At 40.4% G+C, this 25,335-nt stretch overlaps 2 protein-coding genes across 2 annotated transcripts in view; one reads left to right on the top strand and one right to left on the bottom strand.

Annotated features, from left to right (window-relative positions):
* Positions 1-5,093, top strand: part of LOC140335080 (protein FAM83G-like) — a 16,567-nt gene extending 11,474 nt beyond the window's left edge. The window contains exon 4 of the mRNA XM_072417455.1: positions 1,075-5,093. Coding sequence (XP_072273556.1) covers positions 1,075-1,455 — 381 coding nt within the window. The 3' untranslated portion in view covers positions 1,456-5,093. The remainder of the gene's footprint in view (positions 1-1,074) is intronic.
* The window catches only part of SLC5A10 (solute carrier family 5 member 10), a 92,848-nt gene extending 67,873 nt beyond the window's left edge, over positions 1-24,975 (bottom strand). Inside the window, exons 1-9 of the mRNA XM_072417458.1 lie at positions 24,790-24,975; positions 20,145-20,216; positions 16,817-16,921; positions 15,931-15,990; positions 14,921-15,025; positions 11,819-11,924; positions 11,434-11,514; positions 7,728-7,951; positions 4,637-4,660 (exon numbers count right to left, since the gene is read on the bottom strand). Of these exons, the coding sequence (XP_072273559.1) occupies positions 4,637-4,660; positions 7,728-7,951; positions 11,434-11,514; positions 11,819-11,924; positions 14,921-15,025; positions 15,931-15,990; positions 16,817-16,921; positions 20,145-20,216; positions 24,790-24,897 (885 nt within the window). The 5' untranslated portion in view covers positions 24,898-24,975. The remainder of the gene's footprint in view (positions 1-4,636; positions 4,661-7,727; positions 7,952-11,433; positions 11,515-11,818; positions 11,925-14,920; positions 15,026-15,930; positions 15,991-16,816; positions 16,922-20,144; positions 20,217-24,789) is intronic.
* Positions 24,976-25,335: the final 360 nt, after the last annotated feature.

The raw sequence follows: 25,335 nt of genomic DNA, 5'->3' as shown, positions 1-25,335 counted from the left end.
TGTGGTGCCATTTATTTGATGGTGGGGTGCTGCAAGGCTTGTGCACTAATGTTGGCAATTTAGTGCACGAGCCTTGCAGCACCCCACCATGCACAGTGATGTCTATGTAGCTTTAAGTCTGATTTATGAAGGGGCCACTAGTAAATATCTAAAGGACAAAGGTTCTGATAAAAGAAATTTTATTGTTGTCCATACCAATATTATTTCCAGACCCGGAGTAAAGCAATTACAGTTCTAAATGGTTGCTATGATTGACAAGAATTGTTTTTTTCCTACACTACACCTTGTGGTTTCCTTTGTCATCTGCCTTAGAGCCTTAGAACAGATTAGCGGCAAAGGTAGCGCATTGCTTAGGGCAACACCTGGTGTTTTACGTCTATAGTCCTATAGTGCACAGATAATCTGTAAAACCCACAGCACCGGTTAGATTTTAGCTGTTATTTTCTCACAGCAGAAGGAAAGATGAAAGCACAAAATCTAACTGGTTGCTGTAGATGACAAACGTGTCAGTGTAGAAGAAATTAGGTCATACTGGTGGTTTCTTTCAAATCCGATGATTCTTTTAGATGCTCATATAGGAGGTGCAGCAAGCAGGTGCAGGGCACGATGGGAAATGGACAAGAAAAAGGTTTGTGGGAACCTCAAAACAGACCTCTGACATGTTTCCTGTCAGTTTTCTTCACTTTCTACAGCAACACCTATGGCACACCTGCAACAAATTTTGTGATTGTTCTGCTGTGGGCCAGCGCGCCCCCCTAGTGATTTGGAAGAGGCCCTGAGTTTGTATCCCCTATTGCAGACAGTCTTAGTTATGAGGAGAAGTAAAATGGATCAGGATTATTGTCATAGAATGCCATGCAAACTACAATTTTACAATTTCCAATGGAGTAATGTGATTTGATGTCATCTTTGCATGAATTGTTCTATATTAATAAAGTTATGATGTAGAAGCGGCTTGCTATAGTGTTCTTGCTTATGATTGGCCTGTGTGTGTGTTGGGTTTTATATCTGTGCCTCTTACTAATATGTTCTGCTACCTACTAACAGGCTATCCTTCTCTTTCTGCTCTTCAAGGAGAAAAACATTTTCCAGTTCACTCCCAATGGGCCGCCAGGAGGATACGACAGATTCTCATCACAGCATGGCGCCCGGAATGCAGGCAAAAGCAGAGACAAAAAAGAGGGCAGCATGGATGGTCCCAGTGCGTATCACCAGGTGAACAGAAAGTCTGAAGGTCCTGGGGCAAGGCCCGGATTGTGGAGCAGCAAGGACTACAGCAGAGGCTACACCAGCCCGCTGTCTCAAAGCCCTGTGCCCACTGACAACGCATCAACGCCATTCGGGATTCCCTTTTCTAAGCTGTCTCAAACCAAACACCTCAAGAGCAAGCTAGGGACAACCAGTCTGGACTCCCGGAGGAGAAGTCATGGCCCACCGGGGCACAAGGACCTGTAAATGAGCTCCAAGGAAGCTACCTTGCCTATTCTTCAGTCTTGTGTGAAGGCGAACCCACCACACAGTCATTGAAGAATACAATAAATGAATGTATTGAGGACTGTTCCCCAATCACAAGTAGCTATGAGCTTGATCTTGTATGTTTTGGGGACAATCCCATAACTGTAGACTGCCTGAAACTTGTACATGCTTGGTGAGGTGTGCAGGAGTTTTATGAGTGTCTTCACGTCAAACATCTCTGCCTGGTTTGCTGGTTCTGCATTAGCTGCACTACTGTGCTTTATGTTTACATTGAGCTAGGTCAATTGTTTAATATTAACCTAGACCGGTCTCATTTCTCTGTGAAAAAACAGGTCTTTTCTCCTAGAGTACCTCTTGTTGTATCTGTACAATCTTATTCAGTAGAGAGCTCTTATTCTTAAAGCCCAGTTGAATCCTCAGATAGCGATATTAAGCTTTCATTTTTATAGTCTTGCCTCCACTTTCCTGCTCCGGCACATTACAACTGCAGTGGCATAGAGCACCGAAGTGAGAGAACCCCCTCTCTTCCACCAAACACAAACCGTGCGTGCCATGTGCAGCAGCAAAGAGCCATGAAGTGCAAGGGCAAAAACTATTTTAAGTCATTTCCGAACTTTATTTATAACATATGGCAGTACAGGACTAATAAAAAGATATTATATAAAGATAAAGAGGCTTCAAATGGGCTTGAGGTGCAAATTGTGAAATCAGAATTCACCCTACTGAACATAGACCAGTACAAGATGGATTCTAATTGCTTGGGGTAGCATCACCCATTGAGTAAGGTTTAACATTTACATTAACATAAATAGAAATGGAGCAAGAAAGGGAGGAATGGTCGCTCCTGGGTTGTACCTTAAAGGCCCATTTAGATCTGTGTTTGTTTTGTTGTTGGTACATTGCATTAAGGTAGCCCAATGAAGATGAATAGGTTCAAACACCCCCTAATATATATATATATATATATATATATATATATATATATATATATATAAACAGTTAGGTCATTCACTTCCCCCCAGGATATGGCCTTAGACTGTGGTAATGACATATGACTATGGTCGAGACATTAGATTGTGAGCACCTTAGAGGGCCAGATAGTGACAAGACTATAGATTTTGTACAGCACAAAGTAATATGTCAGCCTTACATAAATACTGTGTAATAATATATATGTATATATGGCCCATGACCCTTTTTTAGAAGGCAGCACCCCGCAATGCACTACCACATAGTAGGTCTTGTTGGGTTGACATTCAAAGCAAATGACACAAGACTGCATGTTGCATGTATTACCACAGCAGCATCGATCTAAAGGGGCCCTTACACTCACAGCTCCCATATTTGTTTACCAACAGGTTCACTTTATTGATTTATGAGCTAGTTGTTTCTTTTGTGAAAGTTTACTTTACATTTAGTTTTATTGAACATTTATAACTGGTGCTGTTTAAGTGGAAGCTATCTGTATGGGGTGAGTAATAGAATAATGGTCTGCCGTAGTTTGTAAAAATTTGCAGAGAAAGATTAAGAAAGTGAGTGAAGAAAGTTTATGGTTTGGTCACAGTGTTCCCATCATGCAGACATGCAAAAGGCCATAAAATCCCAGAGACACAGGCATTACACTACATTAAGCCTAATATGGAACAGAATGTGAAAGGAAATTCTCGGATATCCTAATTCTTCTACTTTGTATATTGTGGAAGATAAAATATGGCAGCTGGGATTTGTTGCAGATGAATGCAGTGTGCCTGTTCTGCTGGGTATGGTTTCAGCCACACTAATGGCCTGCATTGATATGAACATAGGACTAATTCATTTATATATCTGCCTCTGTTGTGTAGATATGACAGGAATGTTGGTATATTTAGGGTATGTCACGCCAAAATCGTTCTTTCTGCTTTGGTTAAAGTGGGGAAGGATTGGACCCTTACTGTTGGGTTTATATTGATAGTTTGGGAAACACTGTATATGTAAAATTATGCAAAAATTGTGTTAGAGGGGAGCTAAGCTTCACCGGCACAGACAGTCACTGGATCCTCTTCTGGGTTTGGGATCTTTGACCATTTTGATTGGCCAGGCCAGGGTGACATTACTCCTGCACATGTGTATGGGAGCTCATTCATCCCTGCAGCCAGATACGGTGGGGATTGTACACTGAGCTGTGCTTGTGCATATATATATATATATATATATAAAGAAGCAGCAAACAGGCAGATAAGAGACATCACCTGTCCTATCTGCTATAAAGAACCCACCTATACAGCTTTTAGGTTCAGTTCCACTTTGAGTGAGCCATTTATTTTAAATGCTCAATGCTGCAAAAACCACATCAGACCTCTTTGTTAGTGACTTCATGCATGTTCGCTGTCTTGTGCAGAACAGGTGCGGTGCCTTGGTTTGAATACTCATAAACTTGAATGTCCCCCTAGTACACCAATGCACATATTAGGCATTATCATACCAACCCCAGTGTTGAACCCAGAATTGTTTTTAAGCTGGGTGAGAAATTGTAGGTGGGTGGCAGCCCCTGTATTGTGATCCAACTTTTCAGTAACCAACCAAAAACAGCCAGGTGCTTACTGAAAAGTGCCGGGCGGAGCACCCACCTAAAAGGGGCTGGGGAGAACACTAAACCCCTTACAGTTCCAGGAACAGAAAGTGATGTAAAAATCTGCAACACAATGGATACATATAAAAATTTGGCATAAGAGAACCTCTTTTAGCATATTATATGTTTGTATCTTTGTTGCAGATTACCTCCCTGTATAGTAAAGCTGATGTCACTGTGAAAGTAAAGGAAGGAAAATCCCACTAACAGAGAACTGAATAAAATTAAAAGCTTGACATGGGTCCAGTGTTTCCTTGCTTTACCCAAAAAAAACGATTGGCCGGACATACACTTTAATTTGAAGGTAGTATTGTAGGTGTTTTGTAGATAAGATGGCATTGGGGTAAAGTATGTAAAAAGTAACAGGTCAACCATTGTAGCCAATCAGATTGTCTTTTTATTTCCAAATCTGCTTAGGGGTTGCCTAAGCAGAATTCATTGAGATATTTTTAGTCATATGACTTTAGTTCTGTGTTTTCCTATCCTCCTCTCTATCCTATATTCATTAACCAGCATGCAGAGTACATAGTAATATGGTGATCGGAAAGCAAAATGCCGCATGTTCCTCCAGCTAAGCTTTGCTAATATTGTGTTATTATTCTTCCACAATAGTTTACTGTAGGTTTTAGGCTAGTTGCAATTGTATGTATGTGAATATGTAAGTTTATGTATATATGTGTGTATGTATATATCGGATCTCTGTATGTGAGAGAAATTGCAACTATTTTAAGGTACGGGGGGTGGGGGCTGTTATTTAAAGTGATTTTTATTTCTTATGATAACCAATATTCTTACAGACTATAGAACAGCACTGTCTGCTGTTATATGGTGCACCGGTCATTATATATTTATGGGGACACTACCCAAAAAAAAGGAATGTATCAATGTGTTCCCAGTGACAAGGTGGCCGCCTTCTGTATTTCCTGGTACCACCTTAGTATGGAAGCGGATCCATTATTTGTATATGTGCTATCCTTGGAAATAAAACGTTGGTGACCATTCACTTGTATATATTTATGGTCATTATTTCTATGATTTATTTTTTCTTCCTGTTGGCTAGCAGAGAATAAAAATGGCTCCATGCATATTGGTTTCCTTTTGGCATTGGTTTAAAGGAACAGAATGTGTAGAATGCCTATATCAACACTTCCATCTTGGATTGAGCGCCATGTTGCGTACCTTCATTTGTACGTATACATTTTTGTGACTGACCCTTATGTAAGAGAAGAAGTTATAATTGTTCACCATGAGCCTGATACAGTGAAGGAAATGAGTATTTGATCCCCTGCTGATTTTGTACGTTTGCCCTCTGACAAAGAAATGACCAGTATAACAACAACAGAATAACAACAAAAGAACCCTCAAAAACCCAGTGCTTAAAAGTCAGAGCTTGATGTGCATTGTAATGAGTGAAATAAGTATTTGATCCCCTATCAACCAGCAAGATTTCAGGCTTCCTGGTTCTTCACTGTATGCAGATAATGAGCTGACATTAGGAGCACCCTCTGTAAGGGAGTGCTCCAAATCCAAGCTTGTTACAGTACCTGTATAACAGACACCTGTCCACAGAAGCAATCAATCAGGATCCAAACTAGCCACCATGGCCAAGATCAGAGAGCTGTCCAAGGATGTCAGGGAAAAGATTGTAGACCTACACAAGGCTGGACTGGGCTACAAGACTATTGCCAAACAGCTTGGTGAGAAGGTGAAAACAATTGGCACGATAATTCGCAAATGGAAGAAACACAAAATAACTGTCAATCTCCTTTGGTCTGGGGCTCCATGCAAAATCTCCCCTAGTGGAGTTGCAATGATCAGAAGAACGGTGACGAAGCAGCCCAGAACTACACGGGGAACTTGTCAATGATCTCAGGGCAGCTAGGACCATAGTCACCAAGAAAACAATTGGTAACACACTGCGCCATGAAGGCCTGAAATGGGTCGTGGATGGGTATTCCAGCATGACAATGACCCAAAACACACGGCCAAGACAACAAAGGAGTGGCTCAAGAAGAAGCACATGAAGGTCGTGGAGTGACAGTCTCCAGACCTGAATCCCATAGAAAATCTGTGGAGGGAGCTGAAGGTTTGAGTTCCCAAACATCTGCCTCGAAACCTTACTGACTTGGAGAGGATCCTCAAAGAGGAATGGGACAAAATCCCTCCGGAGATGGTGTGCAAACCTGGTGACCAACTACAAGAAACATCTGACCTCTGTGATTGCCAACAAGGGGTTTGCCACCAAGTACATCTTTTGCGAAGGCATCAAATACTTATTTCCCTCATTACAATGCCCATCAAGCGCTGACTTTTAAGCACTGGGTTTTTGAGGGTTCCTTTGTTGTTATTCTGTCTCTCACAGCTACAATAAACCTATGATTACAATTATAGACTGGTCATTTCTTTCCCTCACTGTATATGCAGCCATTGGATGTAAGAATGTGTCCCAACCTATAGGGGTGAGCAATAAAAGTGTAAGGGCCTGCAGGGTTAGGCAAGTCCTAGGGTTACCTGGCATAGAGAAGGTCATTTGGCCTCATATTCTCCTTCTGGCCTGACAGCTACAGAATTAGTACCCACTTATCTCTCCTTAAAGGTCCTGGAATACTATGCTGGATCTGGGTCAAATCAGAACTCCTAAACTTCATACTCGTCTATGGCCAGTAACTCAGAAAGTACTAAAGCCAACGGATGACCATGACATGGAGAAAAAGTACTTTCTATAAATGATTATTTTTATGCATTCATAATGTGCTTTTGATCCTGTTTGTAAATATTACTATTTCAGGAAAAGTAAATTCCTTAGCGCAGCCCCTCCGTTCACGAATGTCAAAGCCCTTTGCTCTTCCGAGGAGGGTCTTATTAAGCTCTGTGCTTGCCCAGATTCTCTGCTCATCCCTACATAACCTTTTATGTATCATGTAGTAGAGGAACAAAGGGGAATACTATAAAGTGACAGCCCTGAGTCTGCTGGGGCTGTCACATCATATCCAAGATGGCAGCACTCAGCACTAGTCTTAAGGCCTTTGGAGAGGCTTTTCCAGGTAAAATAACATATATAAGATATGTTATGTGCACATCTCATGAGAACATATTTGTTGGAATGGTCCATCGATTAGGTCTTTTTAAACTGCATTTGCCATTGGTGTACATTTTTGTATGCTTGTATTTATGGTGCTGCTATGTGTGTGAATACTTTGCACTTTACCAGTGATAAACATGTGACCTTAAATGGGTTTCATTATATTGGCACAATGACATAGAATTTCAGTGATAGGGCGATGTTCAGACTGGAGGGAGAACATTGGTTCCCGTCTTATCAGCCCCCAACGCTGCTGCGCTTGTTGAAGAACCAGGTAATGAATATTTTATAGCGGGTGGTATTGAATGGCTCACCTATTCATTGTCAATGGGTGGCCATAGACATTACATGTACTGTCTTACCTAAGGGAGCAGGTCAGGGATGTAAGGAAGCGGTAACACCACAACCTCACTGCTAGTCTGAACAGCGTCAAAGTAAGCTATCAAAACTAAAGATGAACCTGCTTTTGAGGTATCAAGAGCGCCGCCATTTTGTATCTGCTATTTTGTCCTTAAACCCATCAAGCCAACCAGATCAGAGTGAGAACATTCCTTATGTAACATATCCGGTGGTTATTACCTGATCGGTACACCAGTACCACGCAGCGATGATTGTCAATCCAAAAGTCATTCCAGTCCAAGGAAGGTCTCCGGAGACTGGATCCCGGAACAAGTGCATGGCATCTTCCCGAGGACGGTGACATGTAGTGTTTGGGACTGCCAGCGATGGTATGGCCATACTGTAAGCCTTTTCCAGATTCTGATATCCTCCGATTTCGTTAAAAGCTGCAGAGAGAGTCATACAAAAAAATTAACACAAACCCTAAAATCCATTTTCATTGACAGCTTCAAAGGCAGCAGCCTGAATCATAGCATAGTAGTGGCGGGGTGGAGAACATCACCCTTTGGCCGGCAGTGTTATACCCAGAATGTTTGGGAAAGAAAGCTATAGGTGGGTGGCAGCCCCTGTATTGTGACCCAAGTCTTCAGTGACCACCGAAAAACAGCCGGGTGCTTACTGAAAAGTGCTGGGGGGTGCGCCCAGCTAAAAGGGGCTGGGGAGAACACTAGCAGGGTTAATATTTAATATTTTGCACACTTTCTAAACCTTTGTTTATAATGAATAAATCCAATTTGTAAATATCACATCTGCTGCAGCTTTGGTAACAAATCTGTGGGTTGACTTTGTTTGACTCTCGTAATCCCGCTTTAGTCAGGTGAGCTCCTGGACGGCTGCCCTTTTGTCTGTAACTGAATCCAAACTGCGTGATTGTCTAGGAACAATTTAGTGATGTGTCCTCGGGGGCTCCCTGTACAATGGCAATAAGATGACTGTGTTAGGTGTATTGTACACGGAAACAGGTGGCTGTATTGTGGAACTGTCAAGCAATATCCTTTCCAAAGCTGTGTGGCCATGATGGCCGCCTGTTCCTACATTTTAGAAGACGCTCCGGCTTAATTAACAAAGTGCAGAAACCCCAAGCAACCAATATCTGGTTGCTGCGGGTTTCTGCAGTGAACATATCTCTGCTGTGCTTTGTATAGATTGGGTTTGTCCAGGTGGAAATTTTAAAAGATATTTACAACTTTATTTGTCCTCTACAAAACAAATAATTTCCTTTTGTTCTAACCATGACAATCCTGCAAAGTACTGAGACTTATTTTTGTACGGTGTATTATAATTTTTAAGCTATTTTAAATATATGCAGTATTTAAAACCTTTCTGGTGTCTGATTTGTTTTTTTGTGTGTCTTTGTCAGTGCTGGGAAAAACATTAAGCCTTATTCAATGAACTGCGGTACCCCCACCAATGGGATTCATAGTTTATCTTACGTGTATAGGAAAGAATATTTGTGTATAGTTTTACAATGCAGGCAGTTCTTTAAGGGCTTTTTGTGGGCATGGCTTGTGTCTTTCCATACAAGTTTATAAGAGAGCAGATCAACTATGGGTCACATGCAGGTAAGGAGGAGGTCATCTGTAGGTCAAAGGTCAAAAGGCCGACTCTGCTTGCTAAATGCACCCATTAGTGAATTCATAAAGGTCTCAGATGTAACGGAAAGGAAAACATCTGAGTTGGATTGGTTGGGAAATCTATGTGGATACAGAAATTGAGTCAATTCTGTTTTTTTTAAAAAAAGATTTGAAATGAATTTAATTAATTTATTTAAAATTAATTAATTTTTGGCGAAGAACAACAAGAATTGGGCTAATTTTTGGAATCCTTGGACAGCATGGGGCCATCTATTTTTCTGTTCACCTCCAATGTTGACACTACAATGAGAAAAGGAAGGAATTGCTGTGATTTCACTTGGTTAACAGTCACACTGTTCCCAAGCACTTTCCCCAAACGTATTGCCATCTAAATACTTTTCCCTTAAATAATTAGCAGCAAGCATTGCCTTTTAAACTCCTGCCTGTCCCTTAGATTGGCTCCAAGCTTTGTCCCTAGCAATACCAGAAAATGGCACGTTGGCTAGCTGTGACGTCTTTTATAGAAGGCTATGCTGACGTTGGCCCTCTGTAGAAGACAGTGACTCGTTTACCAGTATGGCAGCCTGTCTCTGAATGATGGCACTTCTCCTGTGCACAGAATCTCTAACTTGGAATTTTAACCTGGATTGTTCAAATTTCGAGGTCGGAACTGCTCAAATTTGAGTCAGAATGAACTCCGAACTGAATGATCTGACCAACTCTACCTCGAAACATCAATGTCATTAACATAAAGCCTATCCTCCAAAGCCCATGGGCACTTCTACATAAGGTTCTCTTTCTTTTAAGCACATTGAAGAGTTGTGAAGTTAAACTGTCACCCCTCCCGACTCAGAGAAGGCCACATAAATCAGGTGAATACGCAATGTACTGCTCATTATCAGTTTTCAGTTCAGCTTGGGTCATTATCTGTGTGTCAATAATGAGATTTTATATTTGCACCATCATCGTAGGCTGTGAAGCAATGACCGGTGACACAATCCATATATAATGTATAAAAGATAAACTGGGAGAGGCGACACAGCCAATCAGAATTCATCGTACTCTGATCTGATTGGTTGCTGTGAAATTTTACTCTCGCTCCTCACGTCTTGAACAAGGTTTTCTCAGGCCTTTCAGTGAATGTTTGCCCTTGTTACAGCCCGGGGAGTTTTGTTCTCTGGATTACCTCATCGCACCTGTTCTATTTCGAGATGTACAAATATTATTTGCATTTTCAAATCTTATTGTCACAATGCCTCTGGTCCATTTGTGTCAGAACACGTAGGGGACGTTGGCTGGGTGGAGTATTTGACTTAAAAAAATAGACAAAGAGGCTCCTGGATGAATAATGTAACCATAGCACACAACAGAAAACATCACGTCAACGCACGCTTGGTCGGGGTGGTGCATGGACGCATGTGCATGAACAAGCATTGCATTAAGGAAGCCCTTTCTATGTTTTCCAACGCAGCGCACCACGTCACATGGCAGTGTGTTACCATGCGTTGTAGTGGGTTGAGCTAAGTTTGTTGTACATGTTATGGCAATGCATCAGTGGCCATATTATAGCTTTATTTTCATGGAAAAACCAATTACATGATGGGGGGAGCAGCAATGTCTAGTTTATGATTTCAGTTTTCCCCTACAGTACTTTCTTTCCACCACAAGATGTCGCCGGTCTTCCTGACTGAATGACTCTCAGCATCATTTACCCCAAACTGTTTAGCCCAAACTGTCAAGGACCAGATCCAGCCTGTGATTGGACGTTGAAATAAAAATCAGAACATCTTTGCTTCCTGTCTGCATACTTCTTATCAGAACATGAACTGATTAGCTGCTTGTGCTGCTTCTTCTTATCCAATTGTTACCTCTACTGCAAGAGCCTGATACCGGGTCCTATTTCAATACTTAGACTACACACATTTCATTTGCATTTAATGAGGTATTAATAATTACAGAATTCCATTACTTTTTTGCTTTTACATCAGCATGGAGTTCAACTATTAATGTTCATCTGACATTATTTTTATAATTATGTTAATAAGTTATAATCCCTGTTGGGAAGATCCATCCTATTTGGTCACCAGGACAGAAAGTGATAGAAAATCCAAATTGTTATAATAGTCATCAAACCAGTAATTAAGGGAAAACCTTAAAAGTGACAACTGTTTAGGATGAGATTCCCCTTCCTTCCTGTGATGTCACTGGGGTCAAGTCATCATCCCACCAGCAGGACATAACCATAGAATACACCTTGTACACCTTATTCTATCCCAACAACAAAAAATTATTACCTGTAATAGTCAGGATAATGGCACCTACGATCATGATCACAGTTTGTAGCGCATCAGTGTAAATCACAGCGGCCAAACCTCCTGAAAATGCATAAAAAATGATTGTGGTTTTTAATAAAATAATGACTGATTTCTATTATATTCTAATCTGGTTTAAATCTGACAGTTAATATAAAATGCAAATGCATTTTTGGGCTGCAGTACCAGTCAAAACCTACTAGGTGGCAGTCAGTCACCAGCAAAAGTCATGTTAAAGCTGACCTGTCACAACCTGCTCAAGGCTGCATTGTGAAAACAATAAGCAGATCATGTGATGTTAATTGCTGTCATGATTTGGCATTCTTTAAAATTTCTGCCTATATGGCAAATACAGCGACTGTCCCACCTGCAATGGTGTATAGCGCCGTCACCACCAGCATCAGGACTGTGGAGAGGTAGAGGTTCCATCCCAGGCAAACTTGTACAAAGAGTGCTCCGGAATAGAGATCTGTCTGTAAAGAAACACAAAAAGAGAAGATGATTTGTAAGAAAATATGGAACCTCTAGACATCATGCCCCTGACCACATCCATGTATGAAAAGTCACTGCTTTGCTCCTCCTTTTCCACTTTACCACTCCGAGGGTGCTGACTACTTGCTCCCCCCACTGCAAAATTTGGTTTTTCCAACCAACACTTGCACTCTATAGTGATTTATGAACCGGCGGGACGAACCACAGCATGTGGCAGGTGGGAACTGGTACCACACTTGGTGATCCTGGCAATAACACATTTCTTGTCCTAGGGTGACAAGGCTCACTATGTTGTATCTATAAAGAAGCAAGGTTGTCACCCTAACACAAAAAGTGTAATGTTATTTACACACATTGTATGATTCTCGCTTGATATTAATGGTCAGGCTCAGGCAGGAATCTGACAGCGGTGGCCCAACATCATTCAAGGATCGTCCTGACGGATACATAAATGGCCCATGGAGAATGACCACTGTACAAGTGAATAGAGAAGAGCACGGTGAGGTCCTGCTAGCTCATTCTCCCCCTCTCCAAAGAACAGAACAGCATTGTATGTACAGCTACAGTTAGTTCATCTGATCATTTCCAGCAACAATGACTGAACGTGTGTACGCAGCCTTAGGGTGTTAGAGTTATGTAGCGCCCTCTCTCCTCATCTCCGTTCCATAGGAGGAGGTATTCTGTAGTTCACATACACTTGCTGACAACATTGCAGAATGACGAATGCATCAATTTTTTGCAATTAGGTTGACAACACTGCTTAGAATTTCAGTGCAGCAGAGGCAATGTTGTCAGGTCCCTATGGGAAGTTTGGATCTCACTTAATTTCTGTTGTTTTTTTCTTTATTTCTTGCAGCAATATGGGGATTTATATATACTGTGTGTGTGTGTGTATGTGTATATATATATATATATACACACACACACACACACCCACACACACATATTATATACTTTATACTATTGCAGACCCCCACCGCGTCTCAAATTCCAATCATTTTATTACTTCCCGCCAGCTCTATGGCTTCTTCCCTAAAACCCACCACGCTTGGGTATCTGACGATGAACTCATGTGAAGTGTTTTGTATTTGTGCATTCCATCAGACAATGGCCACCGCTCTGGTGTTTATGGCCGATGAATACTTCAATCAGCTCTGCAGACACAAACATGTGACAATATGTCCTACATGCACATAGATGACAGGCGTGTCCTGGCCTCAAGCGGGCAATAAAAGGCGTCTGAATTCCCCAGCAGGGCGTGGGAGAACACCCCGAAATAACATAATGAGGGAATAAAAAGATGATCGTTTTGTGTGAGGACAATGTATAAACAGTGACGGGTTGCATTGTGTCATAGACAATGTCATGGTTAGGTCAGATGACGTTCTGTCTGTTGTGTACAATCTAGGCCAATATGGCTGACACCCCGTAGTCACTGTGAAGAACTTACTATATAAAGGCTAAAGGTGAACAACGGGCAATTAGCGATAAATTATTATTATAAGCAGTATGGTGAGGAAGGGCGCAAAGGGACACCGGTGGTCAATTCCTGTGCCGTACATAAAGGATATATATATATAAATATATTCTTTAAATCACTCCATAATGTCCCACCTACATTTACAACCTCATGTACAAGTACCTCCCTATCTGCCCTCTCAACTTCTCCAATTACTTCTGCACTCATAACCTCTTCCTTTGCACAGCTCCAAGACTTCTCCAGAGCTGCCCCCATTCTGGAACTCCCTTCCTTGTCCTAAGTGGCTTGCTTCTACCTCCACACATTTAAAGGAGCCCTTAAAACCCATCTTTTCAAACTTGCCTTCCCGTCATCTTCTGTCTTCTATCCCATTACTTATCCACCATTCCATATCACCCCTCTTCTATTGTATTTACTCTTCCCACCTCTTAGATTGTAAGCTTTGGTGGACAGGGTTCTCTCCTCCAGTGTCATTGTGCACATCAAGTATTGCATAGCACTGCATAGTATGTTTGAGCTTTATAAATAAAGGACAATAATAATATAAATAATTTGCATTCTAGTTTCCTGCCACCAGGTGGAGCTATGCTGCAGATATTACAGTTCACATCACTGGTATTCCTGTATCTTTGGTAGGAGGAAGTGGAGTGGTTTTGTAGAACATTAGTTTTTAATTTTCTGAAGTTCCATTGTGTCCTACTCCTGTTTCACTCCCTATTTAACGTGCTGTGTAATATATTGGCACTATATAAATACTGTTTATTGTTATTAATAATATTAATAAAAATAATTATTAAGTCACTAATGTTGATTCTAGCTCCTCACTCTATGATGGGGCTGTATTGAGGAACATGAGATTGCCAAGACAGCGCTGACATAACAATCACATGTCAAGGAGTGGGTTAGGGGTATTACTGGGGCTGGGGTAATATTAAAGTGCAGGCGTTTTTTTTTTTTGGAGGGGCTGCCCATTATCGACAATAAGAAATTGTTGCCATTGATGTGTGTTTCGAAGAAATATCAATAACATTTTATAAGTTTATCCCTGTTCATCTCTGGGCTTTGATTTTATTGATTTGGGTCAGTGATCTTTATTTTCTGTCCTACAGTGCCCTATATTGGTAAGACTAAGTACTGCACTTATTTTGACCTTATAAACCCTACATTGGGATGTTATTTTAAGAATTTCCCCTTTCAATGGCAACTATTGAAAAGAACTAAAATTTGATAAGATAACAGATGGATGAATGCATAATCATGGCTTCTTGGTGTCACATATTGGAAGAAACTGCTCTTTTTTCTAAATCCCTATCACCTGTCCCTTTAAAACTGATACATTAATCTCCATTACTAAACAATAATTTTCATTTTACAATTAAACAAGAAATAAAGAAAACGTGGGGTCACCTGGACAGGTAGGCAGAGACAACCTTAATATTTATCTATATGTGGGAAAAGTATTTTACACCTGGACAATCCCTTTAAATAGTTACTTACTGAAATTTTGGTGAAGACGGAAAGTAACAGGGACAATGCGGACAAATACATCTGTATCCTCTCCCCACCGAACCTCCTTTGTAAATACTCCGGCATGGTAACAATCTGCAGGAAGAAAGGCAGAATATGGTCAGCAACAAATATAACATAAAAGTGCAGGAGCTGCTGTACCATATACTCTGTGCTGCACAGCATATCTCCCAGAATGCTGCACTAGGTATCCTGTGCTATACATGGCATTCCCCTGACTGCTAAACTGCATACTGTGCTGTATATTATATAAATCACATAGCTGCACTGTGTACACTGCACTATACATTACATTTGGCAGACCGCTGCTACCTGTACTACGTGCCCTATATACAACGTATATACAGTACAACGTATACCTATATAACAATTTTGCATAATGATATTTTGCATCACATACAGCAGGAACAATAGACTCATGTTTACATTGTTCTGGTGGGCGAATGTTCACAGAGTTCAGTAGCTCAAGCTTTACAAAAAGCCGCTAACCAGGACTGACTCCTCCCCTTACCCTTTATTTGTTTAGAGGAAAGAGGAAACCCCAATGCAAAGAGCATCTACTGTGCTTACTGCTCATGCTCTGAATCCTCTGCTATGCGTGCACACCTGCCCAATACACATTCTAAAAAATTATTGGAAATCTACAATAACTTTCCTACTAAAGTTTTACTAAATGGTAGCAAATATGAATGGAAATTACTAATATAAAAATCAAGAATTACATTGAGAGATAGATAAAAAATGTGGGAAACAAAGTTAGGGGAGTTGGGAGTGAAAAAAAAGGAAATAGATCAATTTGAACTTTTCAAGATTGGCCCCATGAGTTACTTAGTAGTGTGCTTTACTTTAGATCTGTCACTAGGTGGCGCTGTTCTACCACTAATAAACAGTACATTATTACCTAAACCCAAATCATTTCAATTGGAGTGACCCATTAATATAAACCATTTATGACTGCCCACTTATGCTCCAGTACTTACCCCGGAGGAGATATACACAGGAACAAAGATCCAAGCCAGTGCCAGTAAAATATAAGTGGCCTGAAAAGACAAAATATCCCAACATTAGACACAATATACAAAAGCATTTGGCCTATTTCCATTGGTGCCTGGGGGGGGGAGGGGTGGACTATTCTTGCTGTCTAGATCAACCAATCAGCTGCGTCCCTTAAATTCCCATATATGTCCAATAAATATTAAAACCTTGTGAGGTACTTTTCTACCTTTAGGGCCCATTGAGCCTTTGGCATTTTGCTTTCCTTTAGGTGGTTTTTGTATTCAAATACATGTCTACAAGGTTACAAAACCTGAAGGTCAAATGCAGATCAGAAGGGGGTCACCTGCAGGTCATATGTACCCGTCAATGAATTCTCCAACTGATGCCATCGGCACAAAAACCTGGAGATACCAGCTCCTTACAAATGTTTACCTTTACTGGGGCAAAAACTGCTGAAATCTGATTGGCTGGTATAGGTAACAAAAGCATTCTTTACATAAAAGCCTGTTGTTCTCATTATTTTCGGTATTTTATTGCCCAGGAACCAGGAAAACAGCATAAAACTACAAAATGCTCTAACGCATTTTACATGACGTTGGCAATGCGAAACGCATAAGACCATTCTAACATTTATGGCTGTTGTCTTTAGATTCTTCTACATTGGGGCCAAGACTGCAGCCATGGTTAGTTCCAGAGAGGAAATGTTTCAGGTTTTATTTTTTACCCAATATTCACAGACACTTCAATGCCACTTAATGGGCATTCATCAGCCCGACCAGTAAAAACAGCATTTGGTGCCATTGTTATGATTAGGACAGATAAGAAGACTGGCATGTGAGTGCCATGGTACTTCCTCCACCGTTCTCTTACATTCCATTCAAATCCAGCCACCGCGATGCCACCTGCCGCTCCGGTTCCTGCCAGTCCGATAAACAGCCCGGAGCCCTCGCTGCTGGCAAAGAGCGATGCGCCAATCTGGCATGGTGTAAAAAGAGACAGAGAGACAGATGTAAGCCTTCCTCATTCCAATCACAGACAAATATTTCAGTATAAACTGCTGCATTGTCAGCGTTTGCTAAATTTGGGGTTCCTTTTGCCAACCAACTATAAGTGGTGGGGTAAAAAGGAGGGATAGGGCGATTCTGCAGCTGCCAGGAAACACTGAGGCATGTAGTCCATTTGTAGGTCACTGCTGTTGGACTGTGGAAACTGTTTTAGTTCCATATTATTAAATGCTAGCCATTGCTATTTGATTGGATAATCCGTGACCTGTGATTGGCACGGCGGTCACAGGGGGCACACACGTCTGATTGCATCTCCCAGGAACAGAGCAGGCAAAGTTATCTGTGCCAAGAAGCTGAGTAAGTTCAAAAGCCAAAAAGCTCCGACTAATCCGTTTTACAAATCCCTGTGAATCCTTACAGCAGTAATCCTCAGAGCTAGAAGGTTAACCCTTCTTTCACCCGGGTACCGCTGAGATTTATTACTAATTGCTAAGATTCACATTCGAAGGATTGGCAGCACTTGGTAAGATCGATAGGGTTAGGGCGCCCATTTAGTGGTGCTCAGAAGATCTGACAACACAGGATAGCACTCTGGCCTTTGCAGTGCTGGGTCCTAGGTTTGAATCTCAGCCAGGACAATGCATGGAGTTTGTATGTTCTCCCAGTGTTTGGGTAGGTTTCCCCCGGGTACTCCGGTTTCCTCACACATCCCAAAACATGCAGTTAGGGTAATTGGCTTCCCCCAAAAACTGACCTTAGACTGTATTAATGTCATATGATAGAAAGATCATATGTCATATGATAGATTGTGATCTACTTTAAGGGACAGCTAGTGATATGACTATGGACTTTGTACAGCACAGCGTAATATGTTGGTGCTATATAAATACTGTGTAATAATATTAATAATAATAATAATAATAATAAATGTCCTTAAGGAAGATCTGGGCATAAACATGCATGCTCACATCAGACAAGTATACACGGTTATGCACTGAGCACACAATCCCGGTGGCAGGTTTACTACAAAGGAAGAACAATTACATATAATCTGGATAACAGATTTTTTTTGCAGGATTGGAAGGTCATATGAAACAAAATAATACTAAATATATCAATATTCTTCGGTCACATGGCTCCAAAGATCATTATGGCAAATAATGGATCTATTGTAGCTGAGTGCGTTATAGTCATCAATGTTCTATTTCACTTTATAAGTATAGATTCTTGTAAATTTAAGATCAGACAAGTGGTGGGGTTGCGGTTTGGTTATCACTTTCACAATACTGTATACCATGCCCATGTACATGTAGTGTCGGGTCGTACATGGGGGTTCAGCCTGCTGTCAAATGTTAAAACAATAGTTTATTAAGAACCATTGCAGCGACTGGGGACAGTAAAGCAGCTGCCAAGGTGCCAACCACCAGGACCTACCTAGCATCTCCTATTCCCACCACTTGTCAAATTATCAAGCAAAAACTTTAAGGCTTTTACAAAAAGTTGGGAATGGTCAGATTCTTTGCAAGTTTATTTTTTTTGCTGTCTGTGACCCATTACATTTCCCTTACTTCCTGTTCTATAGACAGCACAGGAAGTAGGAGAATATCTATTCAATGTTAGAGAAATCCTTTTCTTAGTCAGTAAAATTAATCTCCCATATTTAGGGTAAATTTTCCATTTTCCTAATCTGTTGACAATAGTCAGCAAACCAGATTTGGAAAGTAACACACCCCATTGGGGACACAAAGAAAAAGTAACCTGATTTGGGTTACAACACTTCACAATCTTGCACTGGATATCTTAGAGTTGTATGTGATCCCAGCAAGGTCTTTAGCTGTGTAGGGAGATTCTAATGATCCTCCTAGGTAGCTCCACCATGGGTGGTGGTTGAAGTTCATTTTTTGAGTACAGACTGAGTGTGCAAGAAGAAAAAGCCCAAATGTAAATTTATGCATAGTAAAAAGCCAACACGTTTTATGGGTTGAAAGGCCCACCACCTTTATCAGGTCTTCTCAGGTACTGGACTGATACAATGAAAAGACTAGAGAGCTAAATATTATGATATATATGATAATAATATGATGCCAATTAAGCCACCCAGTCCCTGTCTGAGCACCACCACCATCCACCATCACCGGAGGAGCTACCTAAGAATTATTCCTTCTACACAGCTTAAGGCTTGGCTGAGAACACCTTCTAGGAGATCCAGCACTCCACTCCCTCCATCATCTTTCTTCTACTTTTACTCAAGTTTAGTTTTTTGATGTCTGTTTACCATTGGGAAAATTTACCTACACGTCCTATCCAAGAGACACTTGAAGAAAACCTCCAAAATTAAGGTGAAATCTCCCTATTAACAATTGCCCCTGGAAAAGGTGTGGAGATTGGAAGATTCCCCTGTACCAATGTCCTGAGGACTATTTTTTCCATCACTTTGAACAATGGTCACGGTACTAATAGGGGGATGAATCTGCACAACGGGGAAACAATTCAATGGTCCTGATTTATAAAAGCTCTCCAAGACTGCAGAGGAATTACTTTCATCAGTCCAACTGGGTGATCAGGCAAACCTGGAATGGAAGTTTTTAAAAGTAATTTGGTTTTTTGGTAGTTTTTTTTTTTTTTTCAATCCTGGACCAGATCCATTTCAGGTTTGCTGGATCACCCAGCTTTACAAAAGTTGTCTCTTTCAAAAAGTTGTCTCTTTTATTCTCATATGAAAAAGTAGTATTAAGTGATTTTTGGACCTGTAACAGCTCTTGATCATGTGAGCCTAATAAAGAATTGTTGCAGACTTGAAACTTTTTTAAAGTTTTAACAATTACCCTTTGATATGTGATTAAAAAAACTTTGGGATCCTTGGGTTGGTACGTCTTGTTTTGTAGATGATACCAAACAGGGGCACAAACTTGGTCTAACTCTTCCTGCACTTTTTTAAAAAAAAGCTTTTTCCTAGAGATTCACTTTGTGTTCTTCACAGATAATACAATCAGATTGTCAGGTATGGTCAGGGTTGGCAGACAAACTCCAGCAACCTTACTCCTATAGTCACATGGGTATTCTAATGTTAGGGTTGTCCATGGGTAACTAGGTGCAGGGTAAACTAATGCAATGTTAGTGAATGGAGGGGCTGACGGATATTTGTGAAATAAGAAGCCCATTCCATGCTATACATGTGTAAATCATGTACTTACAGGCCACCATGCCATATTGCGCCCCGCTAGGAAGTATCCATTCAGGGTGTTCCTGCTAACCCGGCATGAAGACTGAAGAAGAAGAAAGAGATATAAAATGTACAAAATATATCAAGCAACACTAAACACAAACATGCATTTCTATACATACCCTCCCCCCCCTCCCTTATGGGTCTGGTCATCATTCATAAACATTACACTTAACAATCAGAATTATAAATGAAAAGGTGCAAACCAGGATAAATGTTTAGGATTTAATACAAACTTGGCCTTTTTCCACTTCATATTTGTGCTGTAATGATTTAGTGAACATGTGAAATGCAGCCAGTTCCTGTATATTGCACATTAGCTGCACCTTATCTGTTCTCTCTTTGCAAAGAATGGTGTGAGGGTAATTTCAGACCTGCAGTGGGTTGTAGCAGTCTGCCATGGGCTCAACCATGGTCCCAACTTCTCCCATTCAAGGGAATAGGATGGGTTGAAATATCACAATAGGAGCTAGGGGTATACAGAGGCTTTTCTACCTGATAAAGATAATCATAGTCACTTTATGGTGACCAATCCTAGCTTTTAAACTAAGCACGGGTCCACTTTTTGGTCAAACCAGCTTTGTTGTAGGCTTTAGATGGTACAAAATTAAGATTTAAATGTTTTTTCTTTAATTTTTAATACATTTTTATTGAGGTTTTTAAAATATTAAAACAATACAAAACATTGAGGGAAACACAAGATCTAACGTAAACAAACAGCAATATGCAGTTACATATACATAGGAAACACATAGCTTAGACATATGAGCTGATGCCATAAAAAAATGTAAACCAACAAGTCTTATAACCACATTTAAAAATGTAGAACTAAAATACTCAAGGATGGGTAGGGTGGGTAGGAATCCCGTGATCAGATGGTTATCATATACAGGTAGGTCCATAAATATTTGGACAGAGACAACTTTTTTCTAATTTTTGTTCTGTACATTACCACAAATAATTTTAAATGAAACAACTCAGATGCAGTTGAACTGCAGACTTTCAGCTTTAATTCAGTGTGTTGAACAAAAAGATTGCATAAAAATGTGAGGAACTAAAGCCTTTTTTTACACAATCACTTCATTTCAGGGGCTAAAAAGTAATTGGACAAATTAAAAAGGTGAAAATAAAATGTTAATTTCTAATACTTGGTTGAAAACCCAATGACAGCCTGTAGTCTTGAACTCATGGACATAACCAGATGCTGGGTTTCCTCCTTTTTAATGCTCTGCCAGGCCTTTACTGCAGCGGCTTTCAGTTGCTGTTTGTTTGTGGGCCTTTCTGTCCAAAATTAGAAAAAAGTTGTCTCTGTCCAAATATTTATGGATGATGACTATAAGCCTATCCAGGAAATCCGGTAATCATAGGTGTAATGACCCAGTATTAAGGTCTGGCCAGCTTTGGTGACCATACTCAGGAGGGAGTCTCGTGTTATTCTAGTTGTCTTTTCCACGATCATAAAGACCGTGTCCCTGGATACTACCTCTGCAAAATTTAATGGGGGTTTCTTCCAAGCCGCAGCTATCGTCTGTCTTGCAGCCAAGAAAACAAAGAAGGCCAATGTGTGAGTATGCCTACGTAGGGTAAAAATAGGTCTGTGTAAAAGGGCTCCCCATGGGTCTCGCTGCAGTACTCTGGTGGCTGTAGACTTGAATCCAAAAGCGTTTAACTATAGGCATTCCCAGCATATGTGTAGGAGCGAGCCTATAGCTCCTCGTGCCCTAAATTAAACCCCCAAGTAATAAAACCTGGCTATTCTCTTTGGTGTCATGTACCAACGGAACATTTGTTTGTAGGCATTTTCCTGCGCAAATAAATTGGTAGAGCATGTAGCCACTGCCAACCCAATCTCACCCCAGGTTGGAACCATGCTCTCCCATTTCCTTACATCTTGGTACCAGCTGTAATCATAGTTGCATAAAGCAGGGACACCAATCCCGCTGATGAGGGGTTACGTAAAAATCGTGATTTAACAACAGGATGGAGAGGGCAGCCTGAGCAATGGCTGAGTAGCGACAGAAAAAAGTGTCTAATTTGCCAATAACAAAAATATTCATTGTCTGTGGGAGACCTGTGAAATCCTGCAAATAGGCAAAAGACTTTACCCCTGTAAAAGTGAGTAATTATGTTTTTCTAAGAACGTCTCAGACTCATTCATTACAATAACCTATAAATTACTGCAACCCATATTACATGCTATATTATGTTGCAGCGCAAATTATTTTGACCCCAATGCATTACGACAACTCAGTTTAATGCAGGTACATTGCAGTACACCACATGACAATTGGTCATTGTGTTGCTCCAAATCAGAATTAAATAGTGCATGTTTGATATTTTGTCCTTTCTAGTATATTGGCAGTCCATTCATTTGACTGAGATGCAATGCATGTCAATTTACCATATAATGCATGTTCACACACTGCACCAAGATACAGCTAAACAAGCTAACAACAGCTAATATAGTTTGTTTAGGCTATAAAAATATATGTTCTTTAGTAATAATGTAATAAACCTGTATATTCCTCTGTGTGTTTATTACTGCTAAAGAACATATATTTTTATAGCCTAAACAAACTATGTTATCTGTTGTTAGCTTGTTTAGCTGTATCTTGGTGCAGGGTGTTAACATGCATTATATGGTGAATATGGTGAACCCTTTCAATACACTTCTTTTATTTGCTCCCTTCTGATCTTCCAAATATATAATTAAAAAGGTTTTGTTATATTTGTATGATAAGTGTAGTTGGTCCTGCTAGGAATCTTGTGAGCTGATAGCTTCCTGTATCTCACAGTTATCAATTAACGTTGTTCTCAGTTCTCCCTGTGGACTACAGGGCACCCCCAATTCTCTTATATTATGAAGGTGAGAAGGAAGGGAGGTGTTGGTCTTCCTGTGCAAGTATGACACTCCGACTTTTCCATACATACAATAAACTTAGTGTTGTCACTTAGTGTTGTCAATGTGATACTAACAAGAAAGATCCTCATAAAGCAAAAATAGCCTGAAGGAATAAAACTAATGCAGCCATCATATCTAAGTACTGGTAAGCTGTAATAGATGACATTTCTTCTCAGGTTTAGTTACACTTAAAACGATGAAGGTTGGGACTGCTCATGTCCTTCTAAAGATCCAGTGATCCAGAGCCTTCGGCACCTTTTGACCCGGTATTCTTTTACAGATCGGGAGTTTTATTTCAGGTTTGCTCTGGGTTACAAAGATTTAACCAAGCAATTGCTATTTTTTAGAAAAGGAGCAGCAATGCTACCCTCCACCTTTCAGATTCCCTATAAAACAATTAACTGATTTGAACTCTAAATTTAGTTTCCCTATTTTTTTTTTTTTTACTGTTATATGGAATTGTTATATTAAATTATTTTTTTCCATTAAATATCCCTCTGACATCTTTCTGACATTAGAGGGTTATACATTTGTCTGCCGTTTTATATTTTTCAGGTAGCCGCAGATTAGTTTTTGTCTATGGTTATGGTTTCCAGCACTTCAGACAGTCACATAATGTCAGTGTGTAGAATGGAATGAAATGCTAAAACCAATGCAGCCACTAGGACAGAAAACTTTTGTTCTTGGGTTTAGATATCTATTAAGGTTTATATAGCCAAAATGTAAAGTGTTAAACTTCTGTCAGTGTATTTTTAGCTGTTTGTGTACCATTGGTGAGATTTCCCTTCACTTCCTGTCCTTCAAACACATTCGAAAAGTCATCCAATTGACATTTGTGCAATGAAAAGGTGATTTACACTTGGTGACAGCTGTAACATTTTGGATTATGTGTCACTTTTTTGTAAAAATTGTGCCCAGGATAAATAGAGAGGGAGAATCTCACAGCGGGGACACACACAGCAGTATAGATAATGGAGGTTTTGTTTTTCCATATTGTAATTCTAGGAATACATATATGTCAAGGGATATTTCACACCCTGCTAAGCTGCAGCATTTTGTCATAGGCTCAACCATGGTTCCAATCTTTCCCATTCAAGTGAATACGAGAGGTTAGGCCCCTTTTTTTCCTACTTTCAAGTGGCTTTTGGCCATGCATTTGCTGTCTACCAATGCGGTTGCATGGAGCGCAGTTGGCTTTCCAAAAAGACTTTGCTGTGAGCCTGGGAGCAGAAAATCACACAAATTTACACTGCAGGTCTAAAAGGACCTGCAGTCTTTTTGATTTGGCATCAGGCTATCTAAACATCTGGGTCATGTATGACCATAAAAACTGATGCACACATTGCAATCACTGAATGATCAGATTCAATTAAAAAACAACATTAAAGGAAATATAAATGTTGCATTACGTCCCCTGCCATTGTGATGACAAATGTACACCGATCGTATGAGAACATCAAATAACTTATTAAGGTGAAATTAGGAGAGTGCAGCTTGATCTAATTTGCAGTCAGAGATATGGATCACATATTACGTACATCACAATCAAAAACTCTACCAGTCATTTTGTAATCAATCACAAAAATTAAAAAAAATACAACAAATAGGAAAATTGCTACAAATATTTAAATTTTGTGGGCTCCATGAGAAGTTTTGACCAGGTTGGAATGCCAAATTGTGGATTGCTCCATTACCTAAAATAATTCTTTCTTACCCAGATTCCGACGGCCACGTTGAGTAAGAAATAGGCCACGATGACGATGATATCGGAGATGTTGAATTGTTGCATATAATTCTGGGATATGGTGGTGTTGTGTTCCATGATTCTGGAGCCACTTCTTCTTTGCACTGATGGCAGAAGCACCACTAAGCGGAGGGTCAGTGGCAGAACTGCTGACTACGAGCAACTGGATAGCAGGTTGGGGGAATTGATCATTAATCTGGCTGTTGCTGTTGGAGGCATTCAGGCAGATATAAGTGACACAAAGTACAAACCTCCAATTTATAGGCCGAGCCACAGCAGCATCAAAACAAACATGGTGTTATCTAGATCAGGTCCCACCTGTCAGGACTTTTCCCCCCCATATTCCTTCCTGTATACCTCTCTGCTCATCTATTCATGCCACAAGCTACCTCCTTGAAGGCCACCTAAATCATCTTTAGCTGTGCCAGCCTTCATGAATGTGTTTTGGTATGTGGCCCACTACCACTTGGCCCATGCCAGCTTGTTACCATTCTAAACTATGGCTCTACTCAACTA

The sequence above is a fragment of the Pyxicephalus adspersus genome, chromosome 7 (assembly GCF_032062135.1).
Source record: "Pyxicephalus adspersus chromosome 7, UCB_Pads_2.0, whole genome shotgun sequence".
NCBI lineage: Eukaryota > Metazoa > Chordata > Amphibia > Anura > Pyxicephalidae > Pyxicephalus > Pyxicephalus adspersus.
Note: the sequence above shows the minus strand (reverse complement) of the source record. Positions and strands in the feature narration are given on the sequence as shown.